The sequence below is a fragment of the Plodia interpunctella genome, chromosome 23 (assembly GCF_027563975.2).
Source record: "Plodia interpunctella isolate USDA-ARS_2022_Savannah chromosome 23, ilPloInte3.2, whole genome shotgun sequence".
In the NCBI taxonomy this organism is placed as follows: Eukaryota; Metazoa; Arthropoda; class Insecta; order Lepidoptera; family Pyralidae; genus Plodia; species Plodia interpunctella.
In genome coordinates, this window is record NC_071316.1 from 6,876,431 (window position 1) to 6,903,033 (window position 26,603).

Here is a 26,603-nt window from a genome sequence, read left to right on the forward strand (position 1 = left end):
ATTAGCGAGTGAAAGAAATGCAACATGAAAATAAAAGTCTCTGTACATTACACTATATTTTTTCTTAACTATCGATTCTAATATTTTTTAAGTCTTAATTTTTTTGTCACATCATTGAAATTTATTTTTTGATGCGCATTATTGAATTTTTTTATCATCGAACTATAATGTAATGCACAGAAACGTGAAAACAAATAGTAAGGCGCGCCGACGCCTGCTGTAGTGAACTTACAACTATGCGTCCCGCGCACACGCAAACATACAAACATACATATATACATACACGCACATTCGCACGTGACGAGTTGTTATCGGTTATTTTGCGGAAACAGGTGTCCCCTTTCATTTTATATTTTTTTTAACGACATTTCTATTTTTATTTTATTAGTGATCCGTGTAAAACCTTTTTAAACTCAAGTTTTTATTATTTATATAATAATAGCATACAGCTCCTTAGATTACAAAACAGATGTTGACTTAATCTTATTGACGATTCTCTTCATTTTGGCCAACGAGCTGCAAGTATAATGTTTTGTGAGTAGTCAATTACTTATATTAAATTTTTAAATTTACAACCTATATTTTGCTTTTCAAAAAATATTTTTGGTACCGATAACAACTCGCACGGCTCCCGCCGCAGGGTGCTTACAAACCTAAACCTATCCGGGACGCGACCGCAGCGCCGTCTCCCAATAGGCGGAAAACAATCGAAACTTGGAGACGGCGTGTTCTAAAATGTTAAATAAAGAAAAAAATACAGTGAATAATTTGGAAAAATAAAAATAAATAATTTTGAATTCCATTTTTTTTACTATTTACATCCGATACGATCCTCGCGATGCGGGCGGTCGCGTCCGACTTGGCCCGGTTTTTATCGAATGATTTTTGGGAACAACAAAAAATAGCTGCCTTTTATGACAAGCCTTTGCGGTGATGGTCGCTGGTTACAAACCGTGACTTGTATGGTCGACTCTGTCGACATCACATTTATGTTAAAGATTTTTAAAACTGTGAAATCTGAAAAATCCATTACGGAAGTAGTATTTTTTATATTGATCGCTGGGTCAAATATACACATAGGATAATTGTTAGTAAATTCATTTGGTCTGTCCTAGGGTTATGAAAAAATGTTATTAAGAAGTTTCCGACAAAAACCGGGCCGTACGACGTAATCGGGCGGATCGTATGCCTACGAGAATATCACAGCAGTGCGTCCTATCTAATGATTCGAGAGCGGATCTCCCAACCAGCGACTTTGCCTTCAATCGCAACTCGCAACAAGCTAACTTCAACTCTACAGATCCTATTTTAGAGTTCAATATATCTTGACTTTAGAAGCAAAATTGCTAAAAACGAAATTGAACTATATTTTTTCTGGCATAGAGCTCAATAACGCCTGTTGCGAGTTCAGAGTAAAAGCGCTGTAAACACCCGTGCTAGGGCATCTAGGCGCCGCTGCCGACGTAAGCGAACATTCCAAATTCGAACGCTCACATTAAAATTTTTTAATTTTCTTTATTTTTTCAAGCACCGTAAATGCATTTTTTTATGACCAGGGTCATTGATCTTAAAATTAAGACAATTATTTTTTATTCCTACTTTAAGATTATTTGTAGAAACTCGTAAATTATTGTTGTTGTTCTAAAATTTAATCAACGAATATTCTGTCAATCAATGAATCAATGTGGTCATAATCTAAACTGAAACTACAAGGATATTTCTGATTTTAAATTACAATCACAATAAACTTTTGATGGCTTCATTTAATATTATGACTCTATCGTCGATGATTTTGCCAAAATTCTTTTGACGATTCGTCAAAAGACAGCAAAAAATATTTGAATTAAAAACGGTGGATTTATTAACAGATCTAATTATTAATCTTATTTCGATAGCCTAAATATACATTAAAGTCTACTCCGCTTCGCCGGCAGGGCCGCCATGTGCCGCACTCCCAATGCCACTTATAACAGATATAACACTATCATTAAATTAATAAATCATTAAAAAAAAACACATACACCTACGAACTAGATAAGAGGCATTTTACAAAATGAAACATACTTTTTTCGAATTTTATTATTTTGCGTCGTCAGGGATGTACTCGTGCGTTCAATTGTCACTGTTTTTAAATCGATTTTATAATAATTCATATAGAGAAACCCATCAATACATTACACCAAGCAATGTGTACTACAGTTTTAATTTTTTTATGGAAAGTCAGCCGAAAATTTGCGATGTTGCTGTCTCTTTCTGGCGTAACATACTGACAGACCTTTCAAATGTCATATTATAAAATATTTTTTACGTAAAAGCGCGGTTAATCGCTTTGGTAAGGAAACAACGGGACGCTCAGGAGATCTATACACGAAACGATTGTTTTGAAAAGGAAATAACTTTAGTGGCGACGTGTAAGACAGAGATGGAGCGAGCGTCTCCGTCGGTCGGGGCACAACTGAACTGAGACAGAAGGTAATCTTCATAAATTAAAATATAAACAGTTCGATACAAAATGTGTCAATCGTTTCATACCATATATGATCTATGATGTGTATGTATCGTTTATGATATCGTATGTCATAAACGATATTATTAGAATAAAAAAATGAACAGAAACTTTCGATCAAGAAATCATGAGAAACTTTCGATGTAAATTTTTTGTATATGCGAATTGATTTAACCAAAAATCCTAACAATTTTTTATTTCCATAATTTCTAGCATCCGTCTTAAGAGGGTTTAAAAATAATACAATAATATTATAACTAATTTCGTATAGGATTAGATTTTAAAATAAAGCTACTTACATATTCTTATTTAACCTTAAAATTTAGCTTTCTCTAATAGTATTTATTCACATATTTTGACGGAACTCACCAAACCGGATAATTTCATAACTGTACCTAAAATTCTTTTCATGACGTACTCTACAGGAAATTGGAAAATATTATATATATTTTTGGTGTTATTAAGATTACCTTCTGTTCCTGTTTCTGCTGTGTGTATCACATGTCCTTACCGACTACCATGACGCGACCTTCACCACGATATATAAAATACTATATACATAAGACAGCGTTCGGATAACGGAGCTTGGCCAATGGCGGCGTGGGAGAAAATCTCCCTTTTCACGGGGTGAAACCTCTTTTACGGGTAATTTTTGATATTTTGCGAAAATAGAAACATATTTTCTATATTTTCAAGATAATATTTTTTCCTACCGAATAAGTTTTTTAAAATAGTTTTTATTATATGATCCGAACCTTCAAATGAGACCGAACTCGCGGATTTAAGATGTCTTATTATATTTAATGGATTTGCTTCTATTAATTATTTTTCGATTGTTTTCACGGAGCAATTTAAATTTGTCGACTACGTTGTGTTATTTTCAATAGTGTACCACTGCAATATAATGCAGTACGACAAAAACATCTTATCTAAAACCTGCGGAGCAAAAATTAACAATCAGCACACTATATATGAAATTTAAAATATCACCTGTAAAAACATTAACACGAAACAATTTGCGTTCTAAATTCAAACGCACAAATCCGATGAGAGTTCCGAATTCAAAGTGAATCGCGGACGTGTTACGAGTGCGCGATCGAATGAGGTTTCATAGTTGCAGTGTGATGTTCCCCGTTGGTTCCTTGGCCGCCTCGGCTGTGTTATTATGATAGAGTCGTGCGGGCGCTCACTGCGGCCCGGAGCATCAAATGCGCGCGCCCGAGCCTGCGCCCGCGCACGCCGCGCCGCCTATGGCCTCCTGGAATTGCACACAATTATAACTTAGAACAGCACTAAAGCCTATTACCTAAAATATTGGATTTTAATCTGTTTTGTATTTGTACTTGGCCCTAGCAAAAGGGGCAAAGCCACGAAGTTTGACAACTAGGGATGCCGACGACGACCGTTGCGAAGTCGAAACGAAAAAGTAGGAAGTCGGAACCTGGGCTCCACGCTCAGCGGCGAGGAAGAAACCGGGAGAACTCTCAGATGAGAGAGAATGTGTAGCAGTATATTGGATCCTACCTGGTGTTGGTCCTGGTGGCGACACATCTTGTCGCAGTAGTCGGCGAGGATGTCGCGGAAGCGCGTCCAGCACTTCTCCGGCACGGTGATGGCTGTGCGGAAGTTGCTCTTCACCTGCAACGGCGCAGGTTGCATGAGGACGCTCGCTTTTGTTGGATATACACTCTTTATTACGATTGGCACGCTGCGTGACGCGTAGTTGCATATGAGTCACTTTTATACGCTGTACTTTAAGTTTGTTTGTGGGCGTGGTAACGCTAGCGCCACCATCAAATATTTCCTTTTATTTAAAAGCGAAAACTTACAAAGTATAAACTACAAATTATGTTTATATTACGTGTAAACTACAAATTATGCAACACTAGATACATTGATTTTGTCAGAAAGTATAAGAACCACGTGCCATTTCTCAGTCGCAGTTCGCAGCACGTTACAGCTGCATTGTTTTCTGTAGGTTTTGACGACGGACGTCAAAATGACGGAGCGAGACTGAGTAATGGAGCATGGCTTTTATAATTTTCACTTGGACACAATTAACTAAAAAGAAAACAGTGGCCACCAACATCCTTGTGGTAAATTGTGACTACATACTGTCCAAAAACATTTACCTAGTGCAGCATACTATAGTATTTCGCTATAAATTAAAAGAAAATGTGTGATTTCAAAGACATTTAACGTCCTTAAAAGCGACAAAAAGGAAGGTCTATATATATCTTTCAATACAGATCTAATTTAGGCTTCAGTCCAAGTTTTAGTTGTATGGAGCAATCATATTACGCAACTGAGACAGCCTGAATACAGCTGACCAGACGTCACGCAGCGGACCGCAACGTCAACAGAAGTGCATCAAAATGAGTTACCTCGGAGTGGCATCCCTCGTTTCCACGGCCGTATGGCTCGTACTTTAGATAGAACAAAGGGCGAAGTGCGGGTTTGCATTTCACTTCTCAATGTCGAATCGATTCGAAGGGAGACGCAGCGAACCAATCACATTGCGTGCGCATCGTGATCGATTAGCTGCGTCTCGCTGCGAATCCACTCGAGAATGAGACGTAAATAGCAAAGTCGCACTACGTATATTATTTACGAAACGATTGGAGATCACAAATCAATTTAAAAGGATTAAAAAGGAGGAGTTGTGTTGGCTCGTCTGAATTAACTGGTTACGTAGTGGACGAAGTGGTTTGGAAGCGATTTATCTACGTCCATATTTAACTAAAATTCAATTTAAGTAAAATTGAATAATGAATTCTGCTCTCATAATTAGTTAGTAGGGAGAAAAATCTCTTGGCTGGTTAATGCATTTTTGTAACTAAGTGAATATAATTTGTCACTCACAAATAGTTACCAAACAGCAACTATAGATTTGAAATTATTGAATATTATTTTGTATGTTAGCGATTGTTGCCTCGCCGCCCACTGAGATTTTGGGCTCGCGGTCTCTCCGTTGCAAAATGTCTCTTTTAGTAACCTCGTACGACATCCACGAGAGGATATGGAGTGGGCCTATTCTAATACGGAACCACACGCCGCGAAATATTAAATACGTATGTAATATTAAGTTACAGAAATAGAAAATAGAAGGGTAGAATGATTGGCCACTTGATACGACACGACGTCTGTTTAAAAACTATTTTTGAAGGAAAGGTGAAAGGAAGACGAGACCAGGGAGACCGAGGAAGAGCTATGCGAGCAACTGAAAGAGAAGACAGGCGTTGTGTTGTTTCGAGACCTTAAAAGCAAAGCCGAGGATAGAGAGGCGTGGCGTATACTCCACCGACAAGAGCATAGCTCTTAAATAAGAAGAAGAAGTAATATTAAGTTAAATATTAAATATTTATATAAAATATCCTAAGAGTATGGAGTGGAAATCCATAGTCTCTGTCTTCTCCGATGGAAAACAAGCGTCATAATTTATGTATGTGTTATGGCTAAACCACGAAGTATGGCTAGACTTAGGTGTAACCAGCTTAGATGCTGGGTGTAACAAACTCTGACCGGCTACACCCAGATCTAGCCTCACTTCAAGGTATGTATGTAAATAAAATAATGATTTTAATTGAGAACAGTTTTCACAAGGGACATTTTGCTACGAAGCGCTCTAAGCTCGGTTTAACACTGAATGAGAAATCTATCTACAAAAGGTGTTAGTATGGCGGATACGAACAGTACTGACCTCGCTGACTTTCATGTAGATGCCCCGGTTGTTCTGACCGATGTCGAAGTAGAAGTTCTTGTTGTCGACGCGCAGGTGCCGGCCCTCCGGCAGCTCGCCCTTGAAGCTGCACGACCAGAACACACAAACATACATCATTGTAGTGTGATTGCCAATAAACATACTTTTAACTTGTTTTCTCTGTCACTCATCTCATCGAGCCCTTTTCCATACTAACATGCAGCCCACCTGATGGTAAATGGCCACCATAGCTTATCGACGCCTGCAACACTAGGGGTAAACACGCGCGTTGCCTACTTTGTGGCCTAAGATCTTTTGCCCCAGTACCCTGTAATCATACTGCCTCTCTCAGCCATCAAACTGGAACACAACAACGCAAGCACTGCTGTTTGACGATAGAAATAGATGAGAGTGAGGTATGTACCCATGTAGACTACCCTTATCAGAATATATTCAATTCGTAATTATACGATCAATATCGAACGACAAAATTTCACTACGGGCTCATGTGTCTGTAGGACGTCAAGTCGGAAATAGTGTGCACCGACCCTAATATTCGATAACACTGGTCAACAAAATCGTGACTTCTTTTTGCCACATGAAAATGACATGTTTGGCTTGGTCTGTGACTCACTCCCGTGTGACACTGACATTGCTAATTTAATTTAATATTGATTTTGGCATTTTGTCATATTATGTCAACCATAACAGAAGAGTTTTTTTCACTTTAGCTGATATGACAGCCTGTCTCTCACCCGCCGTCGTCGGTGCCGAAGTCGTCGAGCAGGTCGGTGAGCGCGTCGCGGAACTCGATCATGCCCTGCGCCGGCAGCGCCACCTGGCTGCGCGGGCCGCCGCGCGTCACCGTCTGCGACACGCGCAGGAAGCGTCCGCGCGAGTTCTCCTTCAGGTCCAGGTAGTACCGCCGGTTGTCCTGATAATGCCTTTCTTTAGCCACACGACCACACCTGCCGCGGTGAGATTTAATACTAACCCCCCACCCGAAATCACGTGTATATCTAGTAACTTCAAAAACAATTAAAAATTTATTGAATTTAAATACATGCATAAAAAATAATATCGCACAACTCGCCGCTAGAGTTTGATGAAACAATAAATACACGTGATATCTTACTACACCCCCCTTGTGATATTTCGTGATTTTTGCTGAACCCCCGACGACCCCTTATCATCACCATTTAATAGTCCCCGCAGCTGGGGCACTAGCTACCCTATGGATGGATAAAGGAGGATGAGCACTTAATGTAAATTGATTAACTTAATACTAGACAAAAAAACAATGGATTCCAAATCTGTTAACACACTTTTGGAATAACACATAGGGTACACACAATTTTTTCGTGATTTTTATTAATTTTATCTCACTTAAACTATAAAAACTAGTCCAGTCCAGATGAAACAGTGTCCCTGTCTAGACGAAAATGTTTACCTTCAACATCATCTCGGACTTGAGTTTCCCGTCGTCGGGCACGTTGTCGGGGTTGGGCGGCCCCAGGGACGAGTAGTAGTCGCTGAAGCTGGACAGGTGGTCGCGGAACTCCGCTGCTGTGGACATCGCCAGGAAGATCTGGCTGCGGCGCCCGTCTGCGCCGATCTGAATCAAGGATACTTCACCTATACTTCTGTCTGGTTGTCCATTTTTTTACGAAATACATTTGAAAAGAAAATAAAACAGTTTAAGTATTGTGAATGCCACTAATTGCCACTAGACGTCGGAATGCAGTCGTAAAAGTCATGTCAAGTTGCCTTTAGGCAACATTATAATTGTGAAAGATGTCTGTCTGTCACGATTTCACGGCTAAAAGGCGAATGGGATCGGAACAACAGCTAACATAATTAGACACAGTTATCTTACCAAGTCTAACTTACCAGGTTAGACACAGTATAAAAAACTTCAGTCAATGAAAATAATTTCAAATCAGACAGTGAACAATAGTATCCAAAAACAATATTTTCGTATTTATGATAATGAGTACGTAATGATCTTGTGTTACTGGCTACTTATTGCTAAGTAGGTACTATTGCCCCCGCACTAACAAGTTTGGCGCAAATAATGTACAAAGAAATCGCTTCACTGCTCGTAAACGATGGAAGTCAATACACAATGAATTCATATAATTTTCCTTGACGACGCGTTCAGACCCGGAATCTGCGTTGAATGTGTTAATTTGCGTTCGATTTGGCGCTAAATTAGAAAGCGGTTCGCTCTTGTCTGCTTTTAGCGAAGGGTCAAATTTTTCAGTAAATCTGTATTTATCAGTATTTCAACAAATAAAATAGGTTCGGTTTATTCAAGGCCACGTAAAAACGAATTTAACTAATTATCAATATGTCAGATGCAACAGACGCGCTGTTGCCTTGTTGACTATTTTGTATACAGCTTATTTATCGACGTACTTTTGTTAATATACCATGAGGAGTATGGGTCTCGCCCAGCTTTTTATTTATTTTATTTAGTATATTAGAAAAAAGAAAAATACCTTTTACCTCAAAAATGGAAAGGTTAGATACTTCCACGCGGTCGAAGTCTCAGGAAAAACCGTTACAGATAAATATTATTCACGTTAACGCGTAACAATTTCCTTCTCATGAATAGGTAATGGCGGCTTCCAAATACACTTTGGGAGATTTAACAGGAACATCGGAACTCATTATAGCTTTATAACAAATCTTTCTTTAAGTGTTATAGTTAAACCCGGGCAGCCGGGCGCAGACTATGAGCAAACAGTTCAACAAAACAGCTGGTTTTTCATTGCGGTAATAAAAAGCGCTATGCAATGTAAGTTAATTAAAATCGGCATCTGTGTTGATTTCGGCAATAGTGTGTATGAGCCATAACAATAGTATATGTTTAATCCATACATGCAGGGATAAATCGCTCGATCGTTTCCGATATTTGATGGACCCGTGACACAAGGTTCAACATAGGGTACTTTTTAACCGCGGATGGAGCCGCGGTCAAGAGTTATATAAAGGCATCAGATCGCAATTTAGGGACAGTAGCCATGGTCGTGAACTGAACAATCAAAAAGGCATATAGAGAAACGAACCAACCAATAGAACGAACAAAGACATTTAATTAGGGTAAATGTCTATTGGTTCATAAAACAGTTGAATATTAACATACTTTATGTTTTATAAAAAAAAATTAAAGTTTGCTTTAAGATTTTTCTGAAAATAAGACTCTATAGAATTAAGTCTTCAATCAACTCTTTCGTGGTATACCACAGAAGCATCTTAACCAGAACCGTTCTTTATGCAACATCGCAAGCGCATCGGATATAACATTTGCATGAACGCAACCGTGCCCCGGCACGGTACTGTTCCTGCTTTACATAAATATGTATTCAGCATATTGTTACGATTTGTTCGGGCTGCAATTACTGCATTTTATTGGTTAGTTATGTAGGGCGAAATATTGCATTGCATTAAATGTGAAAGTTTGCAAGGATTGACGATCAATATTTGTTGCCAGAGATTGAATTACGGTGGGCATGAACCAGCTGTTTGTAAAAAATATTTTATGTAAAAACTGCATGACTTTCGATGTTCGAATCCTACAAAGAAGGGATCTTATCTTCTTTATCTATCTTTATCTTCATTTCTTAAAGGCAAGAGCATACTCTTTCCTTTAAGATCCCTTAATTCCTCATATTTGCTTGCCATTGGGCTAGATTGAAGTTAAACGAACTCAAATCACAAAAAAATAAATTAGAATTGTGAAACCTGAAATAACACACACTGTACTTTGTAATTTTATCCCAAAAGTCGCCTTATCAAATGCAATTATTATAAATGATATTATAAATACGTAAGAACGGATATTTGCTTAAAGCACATTCACGCCTAAACCATTCTGAGATGACCGCCTACCATGAAACATACGAACACGTAGCACGTTACTACTGTCCACATGCTGTCTCTTATTCCCATATCGTGTAAGCAACGTGTAAAAAAAAAGAGAACGTGTGAACGCAATGACGCGCTTCGTGCTTTATGTTTCAACTGAAAAATCATTTCCTGAATTTCGCACATTAAGAGAACTCCGGAGCGAGGCTAATTTAAAAATTTATCACTTGAGCGCAAGCGAGCACGGTTAAGTAAACTATGCTATTTATGGCTTAGCTTTTTATCAGGCACGCTCAGGTCGACGGCCGATATCACGCGCATTACATAAGCATAATCGCTTTCAGTAATAACAGAGATTGCAGATGAGTAATTGATAATGTACGTGGTTTACATTAATGACGCTGAATGATTTAAGCTTGAACTACATGAACTACATGAAGCAGGGGACTTTTTTATTTAAGAGACTATTTAATAGCTACAAAAACTTATGTCAATTAGCAACAATTAGCAAGTTCAAAAATACTTCAATGACCATTTTTGTCTGTTTATAGAGAAAATTGTATTTGTTTGTAGAGAAAACTAAAACTTGATATCTCCATAGCGTTTGATACTTTTAATCACGATGACAATTACTATAAAACTTGATAAATACGTTTTTGGTAGTCAATCCGTCTTAACATCGGCCTTGACAGCATCGCATAATTAAAAGCTAATATTTTAATTATTTGATAAAACTATGTTAACTCGTATAATATGAAATTAAGAATCGGAGTTCCCCAAGGCTCACATTTAGGCCTATTCACCATACATAAATATTATTCAGTGTTATAATACGAACCAGGGCTAGAAAGAAGACGAATGTGCATATGTACAGTAGTGGTCAATTTGTAGCTGTAAACTGTAGACTGCAGCCTTCCCTATCAAGGGGATCTTGGCGGGAGGCTGTTTACTCTATTGGTTATGGAATACCTGTCTGGTGCTAGGTTAAGGTTAAGGATATTTAAGAAATAAATAAATAAAAAAACACTTAACGACTATGCAAAAATCAAGAACTAAACTTGTGTCGTAATCTGCACTTGACGGAACAAGTTCAAACATTTGTTAGAGCTAGGAATTGAACCCAGATGGCGGGTCTTTACACGCAGATGTGGAAACAACTACGTCACGAAGATCGTCAAACGATGTGACCAACCTCTGCAACCTTGATAAACCGCCCCCGCCGGTTCTGCTTCACGTCCAGGTAGAACCGCTTGGACTGGATCTGAAGCATCTTCGTCGCCAGCTCCTGCTCCTGCTGTTGCTGACCTGCAAAACAACGTAACATATACAGTAACTGGAGGTAAAAATATACAGTCAAAGACGTCGCAAGCAAATTGTTATTTGTGGTAATGGGAAATCTTATCGCAACTTTGAGTTTGAATTAATATAATGAGGTATTGTTTCAACCGAAAATCGCACACCAGTGAGTCCCTCCAGTCTTCACTATGATCCTGCTAGTGAACAATAAATACTAAACAATGGATCATTGTAAGACTACAACTTTGCTTTCGACGATATACATTTTAATTATTTTAAACGGCCCGGCCCGGCTTCGCTCGAGTAAAACCATAATAAATTGTACACCTAAACCTTCCCCAGGAATCTCACTATCTATTTTAAAACACGGCATCAAAATCCGTTGCATAGTTTTAAAGATCTAAGCATACATAGGGACAGACAAACAGCGGGAAGCGACTTTGTTTTATACTATATGTAGTGATGATGCGCCATTAAGCTTGAAGTACAAAACTAAAGCAAAGAGGCGCCATCATTTAAAATACAACATTTATTTCGTCGAAACGAAACCAGAGTTCCTTTTCGTTCAATATTAGCGCCACTTCTTTCTAATATAATAACTGAACGAGACATTATCACACACATAGATGACCCAAAGAACTTTCCAGTCTGAGTTACCGCCGTTGTAATTTGGCAACACAATCTCCCGCTATCGGGCAGTTATCGCCGCCAGCAGGTGGGCCGTTCCGATAATTTAAACGACCAAAAACCGTCCCCCTTCCAACGTCTGCGTCTGGAGAATGGATTATCCTATCTATCATACAATTTCATTCACCTCTATGCTCTAGGGACTGGGCAGATATCGTCGGCCGGGGCAAATTTTCCGAGTTTCATGAAAATGTGAATTGGTTTTTTTATTTTGTCTATTAGGAGTGAAGCGATCATGATATCCACCCTAAAAATTTTCATACATGCCATACATATGATTTACGAATAGGATGACGAAGCAAGACCTTAGAATAAACCCAAAAATAAATGAGTGCACTTTCCCGAAAGCTCTAGTTATTACAGCACATTACAAAACCGATTGAAGAGAAAAAATGGCGAAGAGTTTCCGTGTCCCGAGCGTCCGTTACGAAGCCACTAATTAAGTAACATGAATACGTAATTTTAATTAGAAACCGCATCGGTTACAGCCCGCCGTGGTTACGGTACCAGGATATTTTACAAGTATACTGATCTTCTTTCAATTCAAAAATTCATCATTAAGTTAAGATCATTTATTTATATAGAATTTTATAGTTATTAGCTAGTTGATAATGAAGTTTTCTGTGAAAATTAAATTGGATTTAATTAAATAATAAATAAATTAAATTAAAAATTTATACGGGTAAAATATTTATAGATTAAAGAGATATTTCCTTAGAAATAGTCTGGCTGGACGCTAAGCCTTAAAAATTGAGGATACAAAGATAAACCATATATGATGTTAGAGTTGAATAGAGATCAACATTAAAATCGAATATATATCGATTTTCTTATAATTTAAGTATTTTTTATTCTGAGACAAAAATAAATTAATTCATTAATTAAAAAATATTTATAATAACAAATAACAATTAATAAGCTTGTGGCGGATATATTTATGTTCACTTTCTGACGAGGCTCAACAAAATTAAATTATAATTTAGTTTGTTTTCGTTTTCAAAGGCAATAAGATATGTTTGTTTTTAAATGTTAAATGGCGCATATAGGTGGACGTGACATTTGTGCTTGCTTTCATTGTGCACAAGATGATAAACTGGGGCCTTCTCTATATTTGGTCCATAACTTTGCCTGAAGCGCGATAGTATCATTTTGTACTAAGCTTTTTCTCTATAACCTTTTGTTCCGACGAGCGACCTCCGGCCTAACTTAGAAAAGCACTGAACGGGCACTAATTACAATGAGCTTTCAACCGTGACCACGAACAATCTTCACACTACGCATATTACGCGCCTTTACTTATCTAGTAGGCGCCTGAGAGACATTAGCAATTCATAGTGTCAAAAACATGCAATGTTTTTTTATTATCATACATACGAAAATTAAAAACTTACGAATTCCAATGTCACAATGTTCGGCAATTGTCAAAATTAATTACATGTTATCTTGCTTTCACAAGTCGTGGTTCGAACGCTGACTCACGAGTGACAGAGCAAGAACGTTTGGGGGGTTAATGTCTGATCTTCTGCACGACTTGGAAACCGTTTCTAGTGTAATGACATTCGGGTTTGCCATCAAGTTAATTTTGTTTAATTTATAACCGAATTTTTTATCAATTTCTTTTATTTCTGATATAATTTGAAGGTGACACTAGATGTGTGGCTACACAGAGCCTTAATGAGAAACTCTGTCTTGTCGTTTTCAACAGGAAAAATACCTACTATTTTAATGACGTGCGTGGGCGTCCAACCGAAATACGTGGAAATGTTAGATGTTGTCGGAAGTTATAACGACGATCCTTATGGTAATCCTATTAATTTTCTAGGACAGTATTCAAATCAGTCCTAAAGGTATCGTTGTTATTCGTTGTATGAGCGCTTTGCTTTGCCGCATACTAGCTCCACCACCACATTTTTTAAAAATTACTTTTATTTCTTAGCGAAAAAATATATTTTAACAGATTACCAGATAGTTTAACATATATAGATTTAAAAAAATTAGTAAAAGGTAGTGGAAGGTTTATAAATATAAAGTGATCACAGTTGACTAAACGGATTTTGGTGGCCCTCGTTATCGAAAACCTGATTTCAATTTTGAAATCAGCTCCAAAAAAGACTGGAATAGGAAGTGAAAGTTTGAAAAATACAAAAGTACATTACATTAAGTACAGCGAAAACGCTGCGAGTGAAGGCGCAAGCCTATACAAATTATTTTAAAATAAAACACTCACCGGAGTCAAAATTGTTCCCGCCTGCGTCCATTCCTTGACCATGATATTCTGAAACGTTAAGGAATCTGCTATTAGTTACAATATGATCAATGTAATGGGCTGGTAGAGACGGCCTCCGAACATTGCACCGCAGTCACTGCACATCCCTTTTATTTTAACATTATTTTATTTTACCTCATTATACAAAACGATATCATGCGATATAATTTTTTTCATAAGGTAAAAAGGGCTTGTCTCTTTTGAAATAAATTTTAATTCAATTATTTCAGTACTTTCGGAGAAAGGTAGATGTGAAGGTTGGACAGACAGGCGCACGAACGGTTTTATAAGGGTTCCATGATTTTATTTTCCTTTTAAAGTACGGAACCCTAAAAGGTCTTTGGAAGTAAAATATACTTCGCGTAACTGGACATGTAACGGCTCTTAAAACATGGCCATAATCGTGACCAATCAAAGTACATTGGTCCGTTTTTCTTTAATACAATAAGCTATCTCATCGAATGATCATGGATGATAGTTTGTACTGCCGCCGTGCCATCCTTGTAAGGGACATCACATCTCTAACATTTGATAACATAACACAAAGTTTATAAATCATACAGTTCCTTAATGCAATTCACTTTTTACTATCAAATATGTTTGCAATGAGTGTCATTGCGACGTATGAATGTGATCCATACTGCAATATGATTGGTTGGCTGGTTAGCTGCGTCTTACTGTGAACAGTGATCACAAAATCTAAGGTCTCCGATATTTAACTCAATAAACTGAGAAATAAAAGATAAGGAAGGAAGTATCTTCTATTTAAAGAAAGGTTGTGGAGGTCCCAACTAAATTTGTGTCTATAGACATCACTCCTACTGAAATTAGAGTTCTCATTACACGTGCCTTCCTCGGGTGATTGAACTCTAAAATGGATTTTCGTGCTTAATTGGCTAAATAAAGTTTTTTTCAGAATGTATTATTACTCACTTTTTTCTTATTGTAACACTTATTTTTACATTCAAACTTATTTTTTGCATGCATATTATTTTTATTGTCAAAAATTGCAACACCCAATCCAGGTACATGTACTTCCACTATCTATAGAAGCATTATTTATAATGTTAAACCTGTACATGTAAACATGAAATAAATATATAACAACAGTAACTCGCGTAATTAATACAACTAATGAAATTGACATTGACATTTGATTATCGTTTTTGATATTAAATACCTTCACGCGTTATTTTTTAAGCAGTCAAATAGCCAGTTGTAATTCAGCTAAGATATTAGTGCGATTGGGGGGCGGGAACCAAATAATAAATCAACATCGATTGCCATTCTTATCACCTCAAACGATGATTTACCATTGATAAGCTTGGCGTTGGAATGTACGTATAGTTTACTGTCCAAATATATAGGGTAAAACGCGTTAATGATCAAGCACAATACAATAACACAAATAACTTAAAAATAAATGAACATTCTTCATGTAAAATATAATTATGATGTCACTTATGCAAATGTTATAATTGCTAATTTGTCTGTATATATTTGTATATATCAGAAAAGATAAAATTATGCAATAATATCACATGCAACAAAAACAAATTTCCATGCATGAGAAAGAGCAGTGCCCCAGCAGTGGGGGCGTTTAAACGGCTGATGACGATCTCATGCAAGCTTGTCTCCGAAAAACAATAATAAGACGAGCTAAAAAAAATACTTAAGTCAATTCTCCTAATAATGAAGAGAAGCCTTCTTTTAGCGTTTGCTTCTTCCTAATTTTACATTAGAAACAAGTATCGGTGCACTGTAATATTAGTTCGATGAGATTCAAAGAAACGAAACAGCACAATAAACGCTCTTGAAAGACTTCATTAAGGAAACAAAAATCATTAATTCAAAGATTTATTTACACTTTTTTTTAATAAAAATACATTTTTAGTTATTTGCATTACCAAGCCTCTGTCTAATAAATAACTTAAAACAATATTTCAAAATATTAATGAGTGGTTGTACAATTTTAATCGTGGTTCGGTAGTGTCGTAAAAGCCACCGCATCATGGCAGATATCTCTGCGGGCCTGCAATCACGCAAGCTACAATGCGCTGCGCAGCGTGCACGCTAAACATGTGAATTTTATTACGATGATATGTTAAAAGTTTGTATGTGATGGCCCCATTTGGGGCGTTATGGCGTTTTGAAAGTAGCGCATTCTGAAAGTACCAGTGTTCGTTCTGAAATGCTAGTGGTTTGTGACTTTGAAAATTCATTCATTTTCGTTTTGATAAGCTTTTGATTGCACACTTTTGCGTTAACTATATTCAAAATTCAAAAAAATTCAAAATTCTTTATTCAATTTAGGATGATATACATCACATATTGACGTCAAAAAATTACTTACACTAAGTCTACTGCCGGCTTCCAAAGCGCAGGTGAAGAAGAAGCGGTGCAACCTTTTCTCCAAGGATGTCAATTAAAAAATATAGGTCTTATACATATATTAAAAATTAGGAAGACGAACTTCCATTCACATTAAAAATGTCAAAATTTTAATAAATATAATAAAAGTTGTATTTCCAATAAAAGTATTGAAAATTGTCTATATATATATAACATTCCCCAGGATTGACGGCATGCAGGCGGACGGGTGTTAAATCGCTCATTTAAAGGTTTATTTTCCAAGCTGATCCGGGGCTTGGCGACGCCACAGCCCCGAACACATGAGGACGAGAGAGAGAGGTGAACCCCGCGCACTAGTCATTTGTGTCTGCGTTATTATAATTGAATCGCAGCGGCACTAGGGCATGTCCTACTACAGGTGAATTCGACGGTGTGGTAATAAGGGCACTCGCGATGCAATTTGTCTATAGATCTTTTACCAAAAAGACAGAGGTTTTATATTCGAGTGTATTTATTTTTTTACCTTTAAGCCTGCTCATCAGGCAGGTCGCTGGCGAAAAAACAAAGCCGTATCTTCGATTTTTCAATCTTTATATAATATTTTTCACATAACAACAGATGAGATGCAGCGCATTCATTATCCGAAGGAATAATTAATTAAGAGGTTTACATAACTATAACGATCGCGTGACTTTTATTAACATTGATTTAAATTAGCCTTGCCGTGAGTGTCCGGCTTTAGCTTGTAAGTGAGCTATCGGCCTGCAGCCTGCAATGCACGCAACATGCTCTGCTATTAATTGCAGGCCAACTCATCCAGAACTTTGCAGCGCATTACTTTACCTTCCTGTAACCCTTGGCCATCATTTGGCTTTGAACTTAGTGAGAAAATCGACCTCTGTAGCTACATGGTCATCATGTCGTCAACATCGCAGGTCCCGAGTCTGGGTTTTAATTGGGGACGCCAGTGCGAGCACCAGTCTGGTGATCATTCCTCTCACACTAGGACCGTGACTTCGGATTACAAAGCTAGCCAATAAAGAACTTCAGCATATAAATCATCTGAGTACAATAAAAAACATAAATTACATAAATTTCTTAAGACATACTTCTGTAATAAGCACTTCTCATCATTCCTGTCTGGTGTGCGCATTTCATTGTGCTACCAGGTCATCGCCCCCCACACAATACAGTCGTAACATCCCATAAACTTCCCAGGTTACTATCAGACAGGACTGGTTGAGCGTCACGGCTGACAGGCCTGGGGGGGGGGGGGGGCAGGGGGTACGCGTTCAGGGGAGAGGGGGGTTGCACAATCCGCACTGAAGCGGCGCCGACACTGCGCACTGATTAGCAAGCATGTGGAAAATCTGGGAATGCTGGTGGAATAAGTGTCAGCATTGTGCCTGGAAATAAGCTGGTGGTGTACCGCCTATACTTATACCGATGTGAGACGTAAAAAAGTCTAATTTGACTTGGATACCATATGGTACAGCCAGGTCGATTTTGGAACCCAGTCTAACATGAAGCGAATGAAGGAATGTCGCACATAAAATCGCCTACCTAACGCAACTTACAATAAATGATATTGAACAGCCAATAGAACATCAAAATTATATGGTCGACTGTTTAACTACATATCCGTCATCTTTTTGTCTAAGAATATTGGTGAATTAATTTAGCGTACACCAATAATACATATTAATTTAATGTAGGGTTGCCACAAAGCATGCCTTTCCATACTACGTAGCAGGTGAGGTCTCTTCCTCCTCCTAGTCCTGGCAGAAGGGACAAACCCAAATACTTGATACCTTCAAGGATAATAGGTACGGGTGACAATAGTCTGACCACTAAGTAAATAAATAAATAAATTAGGACAAATTACACAGATTGAGCTAGCCCCAAAGTAAGTTCTAGACTTGTGTTATGAGATACTAACTCAACGATACTATATTTTATAACATATACATATATAGATAAACATCCAAGACCCGAGCCAATCAGAAAAAGATCATTTTCCATCATGACCCGACCGGGGATCGAACCCGGGACCTCTCGGTTCAGGCAAGCACTTTACCACTGCGCCACCGAGGTCGTCTAACCGTGTGAAATGGAGATCACGTAGAAAGGACAGCTGAAGCCATCGGGAAACCGCCTCAGATGAGAAAGGCAGAGTAGGTTTGTGTTCGGGATTGGACAGAACAGCATTCAAAAGTATTTGTACCTACTTGATTTTTTAATTTAATTTTATTTAAAATGGGACGTCATAGTCGACCGCTGAACAATATACACAATATAACATAGCAATTTAATCGATTATTCGGCAAGTGCTATTATGAAGTGAAATCGATTTAATCGTATCCTCGTACATGGACGTTGCAACAGCTCATATAACCTGTCTGTAATGCAACTATTATTTTTTTATAGTGATCGATCGTGCAGGTGTTATGGCTGCTTAAGTACTGCATAATAGAGTAAATCCATGTATTCAATTGTTTTATTGATTAATTGCCATTTAAAAAGCGGTGTCGGTCCAGTGGCAAAGCCTGTGAATCGACAGGTCCTAGGAACAAATCCTATTTTGACACGAGTTTGTATTACCAATCCATCTCACGTACCTATGGGTAATAGTTTTCATAGGCCAACACTTGCTTCGGGTGAGGAAAAATGGATTAAATATCAATATCATTAGTCTCATCAAAATTTTTCATTATCATCTTCAACCCAATGCTGGGAGGCACATATTTTATTATTCGCACCACTTCAATATTGTTCTTACTTTCTAACGGATCATTTCATTATTCCCATTCCAAATATACATATCACTGAATAATTCCCTGTTATGGGAATGAAGCAAAATAAATTCGGTTACAACGTGCGACTACCAGATAATGACTTAACGCTTGTCGATAAGGATAATAATAACTTCAGTCATAGTGCCTCACACCTTATCATTAAATACATAGCCCCATATAAACCTGTCTATGTAGTGCCATAAGCGACCGTCTGCCACGCCGGAGGAGGCGGCGGCGACACGTCACACGCGTCCCCATTTCGACCGCTAAAACTTCTTAATAAATGCCTGTCATTTCATTGGTGAACTCCCACACCGCACACGTACACGGTGAAGTCAACGACCCCCGAATCGCCTACGAGTTAAACAGGGCTTGTAACTCATACGACTACGGCTGACCAATCATTTGCGAACGACAAGTCCCGCTAAATATAGTAAGAATGCAAGGAATTAGGACTGAGAAATAGGTCTTCATCATAAAATTTAAAATAAAACCGGGAGAGCGTCGAGGCGTGTATTGAAGGAAATTACAAGCGATTGATCGAAGACGAATCGGAGTAAAATAATTTTTTTTTAAAATACTAATCTAATGGAGAGCTAAGTTTTCATATCGAATCCCTGCAACCTTACAAGTTCATCTTAAGCAATCAACCTTGAGTTGGTACCTACCTCAGGTACCGTCAATAATTTGAAATTGGTAGAAGCATAGATTGAGGTCAAACGCATTAATATTATTAATATAAAAAAACTGCTCTCACACAATAAGCAAGCATACGATTGAAAAAGCACCTTAACGTGGCAGAAGTTCGAAGCCTCTGAATCTGCTGAAAGAAGCCTTTCTACGGGACCCTTACAAAATTCAACAACTGCTAGGGTTTTTGACATTTTATATAAGTATTACATTCAAAAACAAATACTGAGCACGCAGCTTTGCACATTTTTTTACGTTAATCAAAACTAAAACCCTTATCTGCCCTTATCAGATTTGTGCTAAACGCCGAGTAACTGAAACTATCCTAGATACGGTTTAGATTGGACTGTTAGGATCGTATTCGAAAACCAGCGAATAACATCGAAGAAGCGTCTGTACAAAACGATAGTCTATGGCGAAACGTAACACAAATGGGAGTCGCAAGTAGGGTTGCCAAGCGTGCTATAATATAGTATTATACTATATTTCAGGACTCTGTACTATATGTATACTGTAGAAAAAATATTAGTACGCGAAAATACTATATTTCCGTACAATAGATGAATGTTTATATTTTACAACTAATAAATATAAATATCTTGCAATTTTTGATAGCGCCATTCGTTCGACAGAGGTAATGTGCGGTAACGGAGTCTTAATTCAATACTATTTGATACGTCAATGTCAAACTTGACAGCGTCGAATTAACGGTTACTTTTGCTTGCTTTCCACTAGAATGAATGTCACTTTTATCGAAGACAAAAATCTGTTAAAAAATGCACGAAGTGAAAAAAAAACTTGTATCATAATACAAATCAATAAAAAATCTATGTTTTATTCTCCTACTAAAGTATTATATTTTTTTTGAAACTTACATACTATTTTTTTTTAACATTTTTTAAGAAAATACTAATATAGACAAAAAAATGTTGGCAACCCTAGGTGCAAGTGCAAAAAGTCGAGGGGCCTGTTACTTGGTCGGGTCTGTGCGCGTTATGTAAGTGGTTCAAGGCAGTTCGTTGGCAGGCGGTCTCAGACGCGGGCTCAGACGCGGCCCAGACGGGCAAAAAAGTGAAACCAGCGGTTTTTTCGCAACCACTCGCTCAATGGAGGCTTTGCTAGTCTGCGCGGGCGCACATTTCTAATAGTTTTTAAGGCAAAGAAAAAGTTGTGAGTGAGGCGATGCATTTCATAGGAACAATAAAATTTCATTGCATAGGAGCAATAAATGTCGATTTTTTACAAGACGCCCAAAATAAAGATTACATTTTCAGTAGGTACGTAGTAGTAGGTAGGTTTGTATTTACGTATAGGATAGGATGTTACATATTTTATACCCTATTATCATACTTCTCAATAAATTAATATTATAAATACTAGTATCTTTGATCTACGAGTAGAATAAACCTGAAATAACAAACAAAACCATATGTCCTATTTCCAGATTTATTAGTACATACATACACATATTTTGTGACAAAAAGTTCATCCGGCATACCTAGACATAAAAAATAGAAGTACGAAAATCGCAGACGCAATCACGAATAGTGGATTGCAAACAAATACACGTGATTGAGCATGAAACCATCTCAGGGTTGCCCGGCAGACGAGACCACAACTAGACTGGCAAGTTTTTTGTCCTTCACGCGACGACTCTGCGTGACGACATCTCCATCTGTATAAAGCTCAATGTTTGCCAAAAGACTGTCTAGATGTCGACACTGGACTGGAGACAGAACGCAGACAGAGAAAACTATAGACATAGTCATATACAAAACGCGACAGAATACATGTGTTTTGTCTCTCATTGTTTAGGTATAACAACGCCAATCCAATCTTGGAGCTTCGTATGAGATGGAAATTTTATGAAATAAAATTTATGATTTTTTTCATAAAATTTTAGTTTTTTGTCTCTATAGGAGTGCTATTCCTAGGCTTAGCGCCGCTGCGAAATTCATAGGATATCAGTTAGGTGCCGCTGTACCAAAAATACTTATCTCAATGAACTGATAAGTACGTATAACGCTCACACAACCACCGCCATGCCCACAAGGTCTCATTGCCAAACGCGATGTATGGACAGACAGCCCTGACCTAGATTTTTTTGGCACGCACGACATAGACCAACAGGAAATCGCAATTGCTAGATGCCGGCCTGTTTCTCCGTTAGATCAAATTCAATTAGGTTTTGCATGTTTTCTGATTGAGGAACTAACTGCTGCCCGCGGCCTTGTCTGCGTGAAGTTGCCCAAATGCTATCGACGCCGACTTGACAAATTCAGTGTAAAAATAACACTGTAATTCTAGGTTTTAGAAAAGGAGTTAAAGATACTCATTATCCATAAATTCCCATTCATAATATGGATTACTTTTTGGTCTAACAAATCAAAGATTTCTTTGCTACAGATACAGACTATCCCATCTTCGCGCGTTCCCGGCATCATCCGGGCCTGTGACGCCGCGAAGCCTGGAGATAGCAGACACAAAAGGGACCTTACAATTTAAAGATGTTGCACCTAGAATTACGAGGCTTAGGCTTATGGGGCAGACAGAGCCAGCAGTTGAAAAACTCAAATGCCACATTTAGCTGTAAGCCTGTCTTACTATTTATTATTGATAGAATTGAGATTAAATAGAGATACTAGTTGCTAGGATTATTTATTATTTATTTGTTATTCAAATACAAGGGTACATGTGTATCCTATTACAGTATTATATTTTGTACTATGGGCTCAGATCTTTAAATCTTCTAGTTCAATTCTGCAAAGGTACAGGTATATTTATTTAACTCGTTGCCATCAACAAAAGGTAACCCGCGCACTTAAAATGGGGTCTCGTGAAATAGTAACAGGTTGCTAGGATGTCGCCCGTGAGAAGAATCTCCAGTGAAAATTTCTTTCCCTTGATTCTTCTTTTCTTTTCAAAGTTCATAGGCATACATTTGCCGCAGCAGGTGAAGCTAGGTAAACAGGTAGTAATTGTTATATTTGACGTAAGATCCTTGGATTTTGATTTGGACATTAACTTTAAATGCAATTTATATCATCTTTATTTAGGTACTATCGAAGAAATAGAAAAAATTATGAGTGGCTTTTGCCCAGAAGTGGGATTTACTTATAAGTAACAGTAAGTAAAAAAGGTGTCAAAATGTGACTAGTTACTAAGAAATCATATGTACTCGTACATGAGATACTCAAGTGTAAAACCTATGTTAAATGAAAATTACATGTTACAGTTGAGTGGGCAGTTGGAATCAATACTGACTGGCACTAATTAGTCACTAGTCAAGGCCTAGAAACTATGTCAGTGGGGGTAGGATTTCCTAATGCCAGTTAACTTACTGTTATCATGTTAACTATTTCAAAACAAAACTATTTTCACAAGCTTTTATTTAGTTTCACCTGTACCAATGTTTATTTGTTAGGTTATAGTCAAATCTTGCAAGTTAAATTTTACCAACTACATCTGCTTGTCCATGTCGCATCAGTTTCCATGACACAATGCATTTTTATGATAAGCATGATAAGATGGTGCACCCAGGCTCGGCTCCCAATGAGGGAACTCGTCAATAGTTTACTGCAAGAGGGTTTTTTCTCATGCATTGTACAACAAGATCTCTCTGATCTTTTGCAGAGTGGACTGAGCAGTGAATTTGGAAAAATGACACAAGTGGAGTAGTAAGAACTTGCAAATTTGCTTCTTTTGTTTTGTTTTTTAAGTACTTACTCCAAAACTACTTCTAGTTTTTTAAGTTTTCTGAGTTATTTATAACTATAAAAGTTTTTGACCGAGGCTTCGCCCGCGTGAATTTATCTGTTGTATTTATTCATACAAACTTCACTTCATAGTCATATTTGAAGATTAAAGTTTGAAAAAAAAGTAGCCTTTAATTAGATGCATACCAAATTTCATCAAAATCTGTCCAGCGGTATAGCCGCAAAAGTGGAATGGACAGACAGACTATCATATTTGATATTTGTTGAATAAATAGACAGCAGCATTGAAAGTCACTTCATTTCTATACATGTGCTTCTTGTATACATTGCAAATTAAATAAAAGCTTGTAAAAATCAATGAAGGTTGGTAATCAGACAATTTGGAATAAACTACAAACCCTTTTAGATAAATTATTGAAAATCTAGTAATATTCCCAGGAGCTGATTATTAATATTCCCAGACTGTGGGCCAGTCAATGTAAGATACACTACATTTTTGAAGATTCAGATGTGATTTTGCAAATGTACAAATGCCTTATAACAATCCTCCTTGGGAATGCTGTTATTACCTATCAGCTGCCAAAGCAAACCTTAGTCTCCTTGTACACCAACGCTGGACATGAAGTGATCCTATTGTAGGGTGGAACCACACACAAGATACAGAATAAACAGAAATCAAAAACTTGTAATCACAAATTAAAAGAAAAATTTAGATGTTCTTGTGGTTCTTATAGTAGCCATCAAAATGATAATATTATATTTTTCATTTTGATATATATATTTGTACCTGCAAAAGGGTACAAAGACATTTTAATAATGAACATATGGGTCACTCGTGTGTAGTTATCAACAAATGTGTCCATTATAGTTTCAATCTTTTAGAAGACCATTCGCAAACCAAATGTGACTGCTTGCCGACATGCTGAGGCCGAACAATCCCTGCCAGCTAGGTGTGTGTTAATGGAGACAGATGTTTAATTGTGCTAATATTGTCAGATACAATCCCTTACAGGATGGACAGATCCAAGAGTTGTGAAACTCCAAAGTGCATAGTTATAGGTTGATAGCCCATCACTTATGAGAAGACTCGGTTATAGCCTTTTCTCTTTCCCTTTTTCCTTTGACTTTTTCAATGTGCACGGAAGAAGCAGCTGGCACATTCTATACATTTAAATATATTAATTCCGGCAAATGGTATAAGTACAGATTTATATACAGTTTTCCATAGGTCTTTTAATTTTCCATTTAGTTAGTAAATCATTGGAGTGTTTCAATTATTTAATTTGTTAGATTTCATTTAAATGTCACATGTGCTCAGTGCAACCACTACCCAAAGTAACTCAAGAAATTGAAAAGGTGCTGAGGAAATAATTCACAATACTGTAAAATTATAACCTACTCTTATTAGACAAAGGCTTTTGACAGAAAAAATATTAGATTCTAGCAAATGTAATATAATTTTTTTGAAATATTATGAAATAATCTTTGATTTGAAACACATATGGTGGACTTACCCCACTGTTGGCACATTTCAGCTTTCTACTTACTGACACAGACTTGAACCCAGACACCCAATTGTAGCAATACTAACAAAGCATGCTGGCCCTAGACACCTCGAGAACAAGCACAATAGGATCCCCATTCACAATGCCAGTCCCTTTGTGTTAATCTGGACCTCCAAATTCTTTGTCCCAATTCACTTCACTGCATAGCAACACCATCACTACACTATATTTCACTTCACTTAGCAGCTGATGTTCATTTTTTGACACTTTTGTACACTTTCACTTATTGGAACAAAGAAACAATGAAATGTAAGGTTATGTCGATTTCTAATTGAACGCGGTCGAGATGTGAGCTCATAGAAGCAGACGGTGGAGGCAGGACCAGCGGCCACTGACCTTCCATGGTGAGCCCCGCACAGCTGACGCGCCGTCGCGTCAAACAAAGGAGTCTGGGCAGTCGGCCGCGCTGGCCCCTGCGCTGGCCGCCTCGGAGCCCGAGCTGGCGCGGCTCCTCTGCACGACCCTAAGAGCGTGCCGGGCGTCCCGGCCGCCGACAACGGCCCGCCCGACGACGAGAGGTCGCAGACAAAAAAATCGATAGGTCGTCAACCTCCGCCGGCCGACGGTCGGAGCCGGTCCCGGGCGGGCCGTCGCGCCGCCGCCTGATTTCCCGAGGACCCGACCCGCGCGAGGCTCCCTCCGAAGCTTCAAAACTAGAGAAATAGCACAGACTTCGCCATTTTGAAACGAGAACAATGAAATATTTACTTTTGAACACTTGAACGATCGCGGATGTGGTTAGAGGAGAAAGAAACCCGAACGCGGGCTTTGGCGGGTATAGGATCCTTCGCCGCTGTAAATAAATACGTACTCTGACTAGAAATCCCCTCGTCACCGCTGCCGATATCCGACATCTCAATCCACACCGAAATCTACAGGCAAATCCGCCGATCTTTTTGAGACTCGCGACAACTCAAATTGTCTATGCTAACTAAACTATCAAACTGAGGTTCTTTTTGATGACAACGAATGTCAAACCAAATAATTCGGCATAAAATGTCAATCGCAAAATTACAATAATCTATATTTTTTGATAATTCAAAAATAGTACCACTAAAAACAAAAGAATCAAAAACTTTTCCATAATAGCTATTTAAAAAATTTTGTAGGCACTTATTTTCATTGAAATGTTTGTAACGTTGTGAAGTTTGGTAGTGACA

General features: G+C 37.8%; 1 protein-coding gene across 3 annotated transcripts; it reads right to left on the bottom strand.

Moving 5' to 3' along the window:
* Positions 1-373: 373 nt before the first annotated feature.
* On the bottom strand, positions 374-26,389 carry Pur-alpha (Purine-rich binding protein-alpha). 3 transcript variants are annotated; one of them, XM_053762888.1, is made up of 8 exons: positions 26,255-26,389; positions 14,287-14,334; positions 11,269-11,381; positions 7,657-7,821; positions 6,962-7,140; positions 6,198-6,312; positions 4,031-4,144; positions 374-3,764 (listed from the first exon to the last, which is right to left on the bottom strand). In XM_053762888.1, the coding sequence occupies exons 1-8, from the start codon at positions 26,295-26,297 to the stop codon at positions 3,711-3,713; spliced, it is 831 nt and encodes a 276-aa protein (XP_053618863.1). In that variant the 5' UTR covers positions 26,298-26,389; the 3' UTR covers positions 374-3,710. The 3 variants fall into 3 exon arrangements, with proteins under 3 accessions (XP_053618863.1, XP_053618864.1, XP_053618865.1); XM_053762889.1 differs by having other exon boundaries at positions 6,207-6,312; positions 26,255-26,388; XM_053762890.2 differs by lacking the exon at positions 26,255-26,389 and adding an exon at positions 25,780-26,143.
* Positions 26,390-26,603: the final 214 nt, after the last annotated feature.

Excerpts from the sequence above, each read along its gene's own strand:
- Pur-alpha (XM_053762888.1), bottom strand. The coding sequence starts at position 26,297 with ATGTCGGATATCGGCAGCGGTGACGAGGGGATTTCTAGTCAGA. Across the intron at positions 14,335-26,254 it reads CGAGGGGATTTCTAGTCAGA|AATATCATGGTCAAGGAATG; the intron begins GTACGTATTTAT and ends TTAACGTTTCAG. Across the intron at positions 6,313-6,961 it reads TTCGGCACCGACGACGGCGG|CTTCAAGGGCGAGCTGCCGG; the intron begins GTGAGAGACAGG and ends CTGGTCGTGCAG.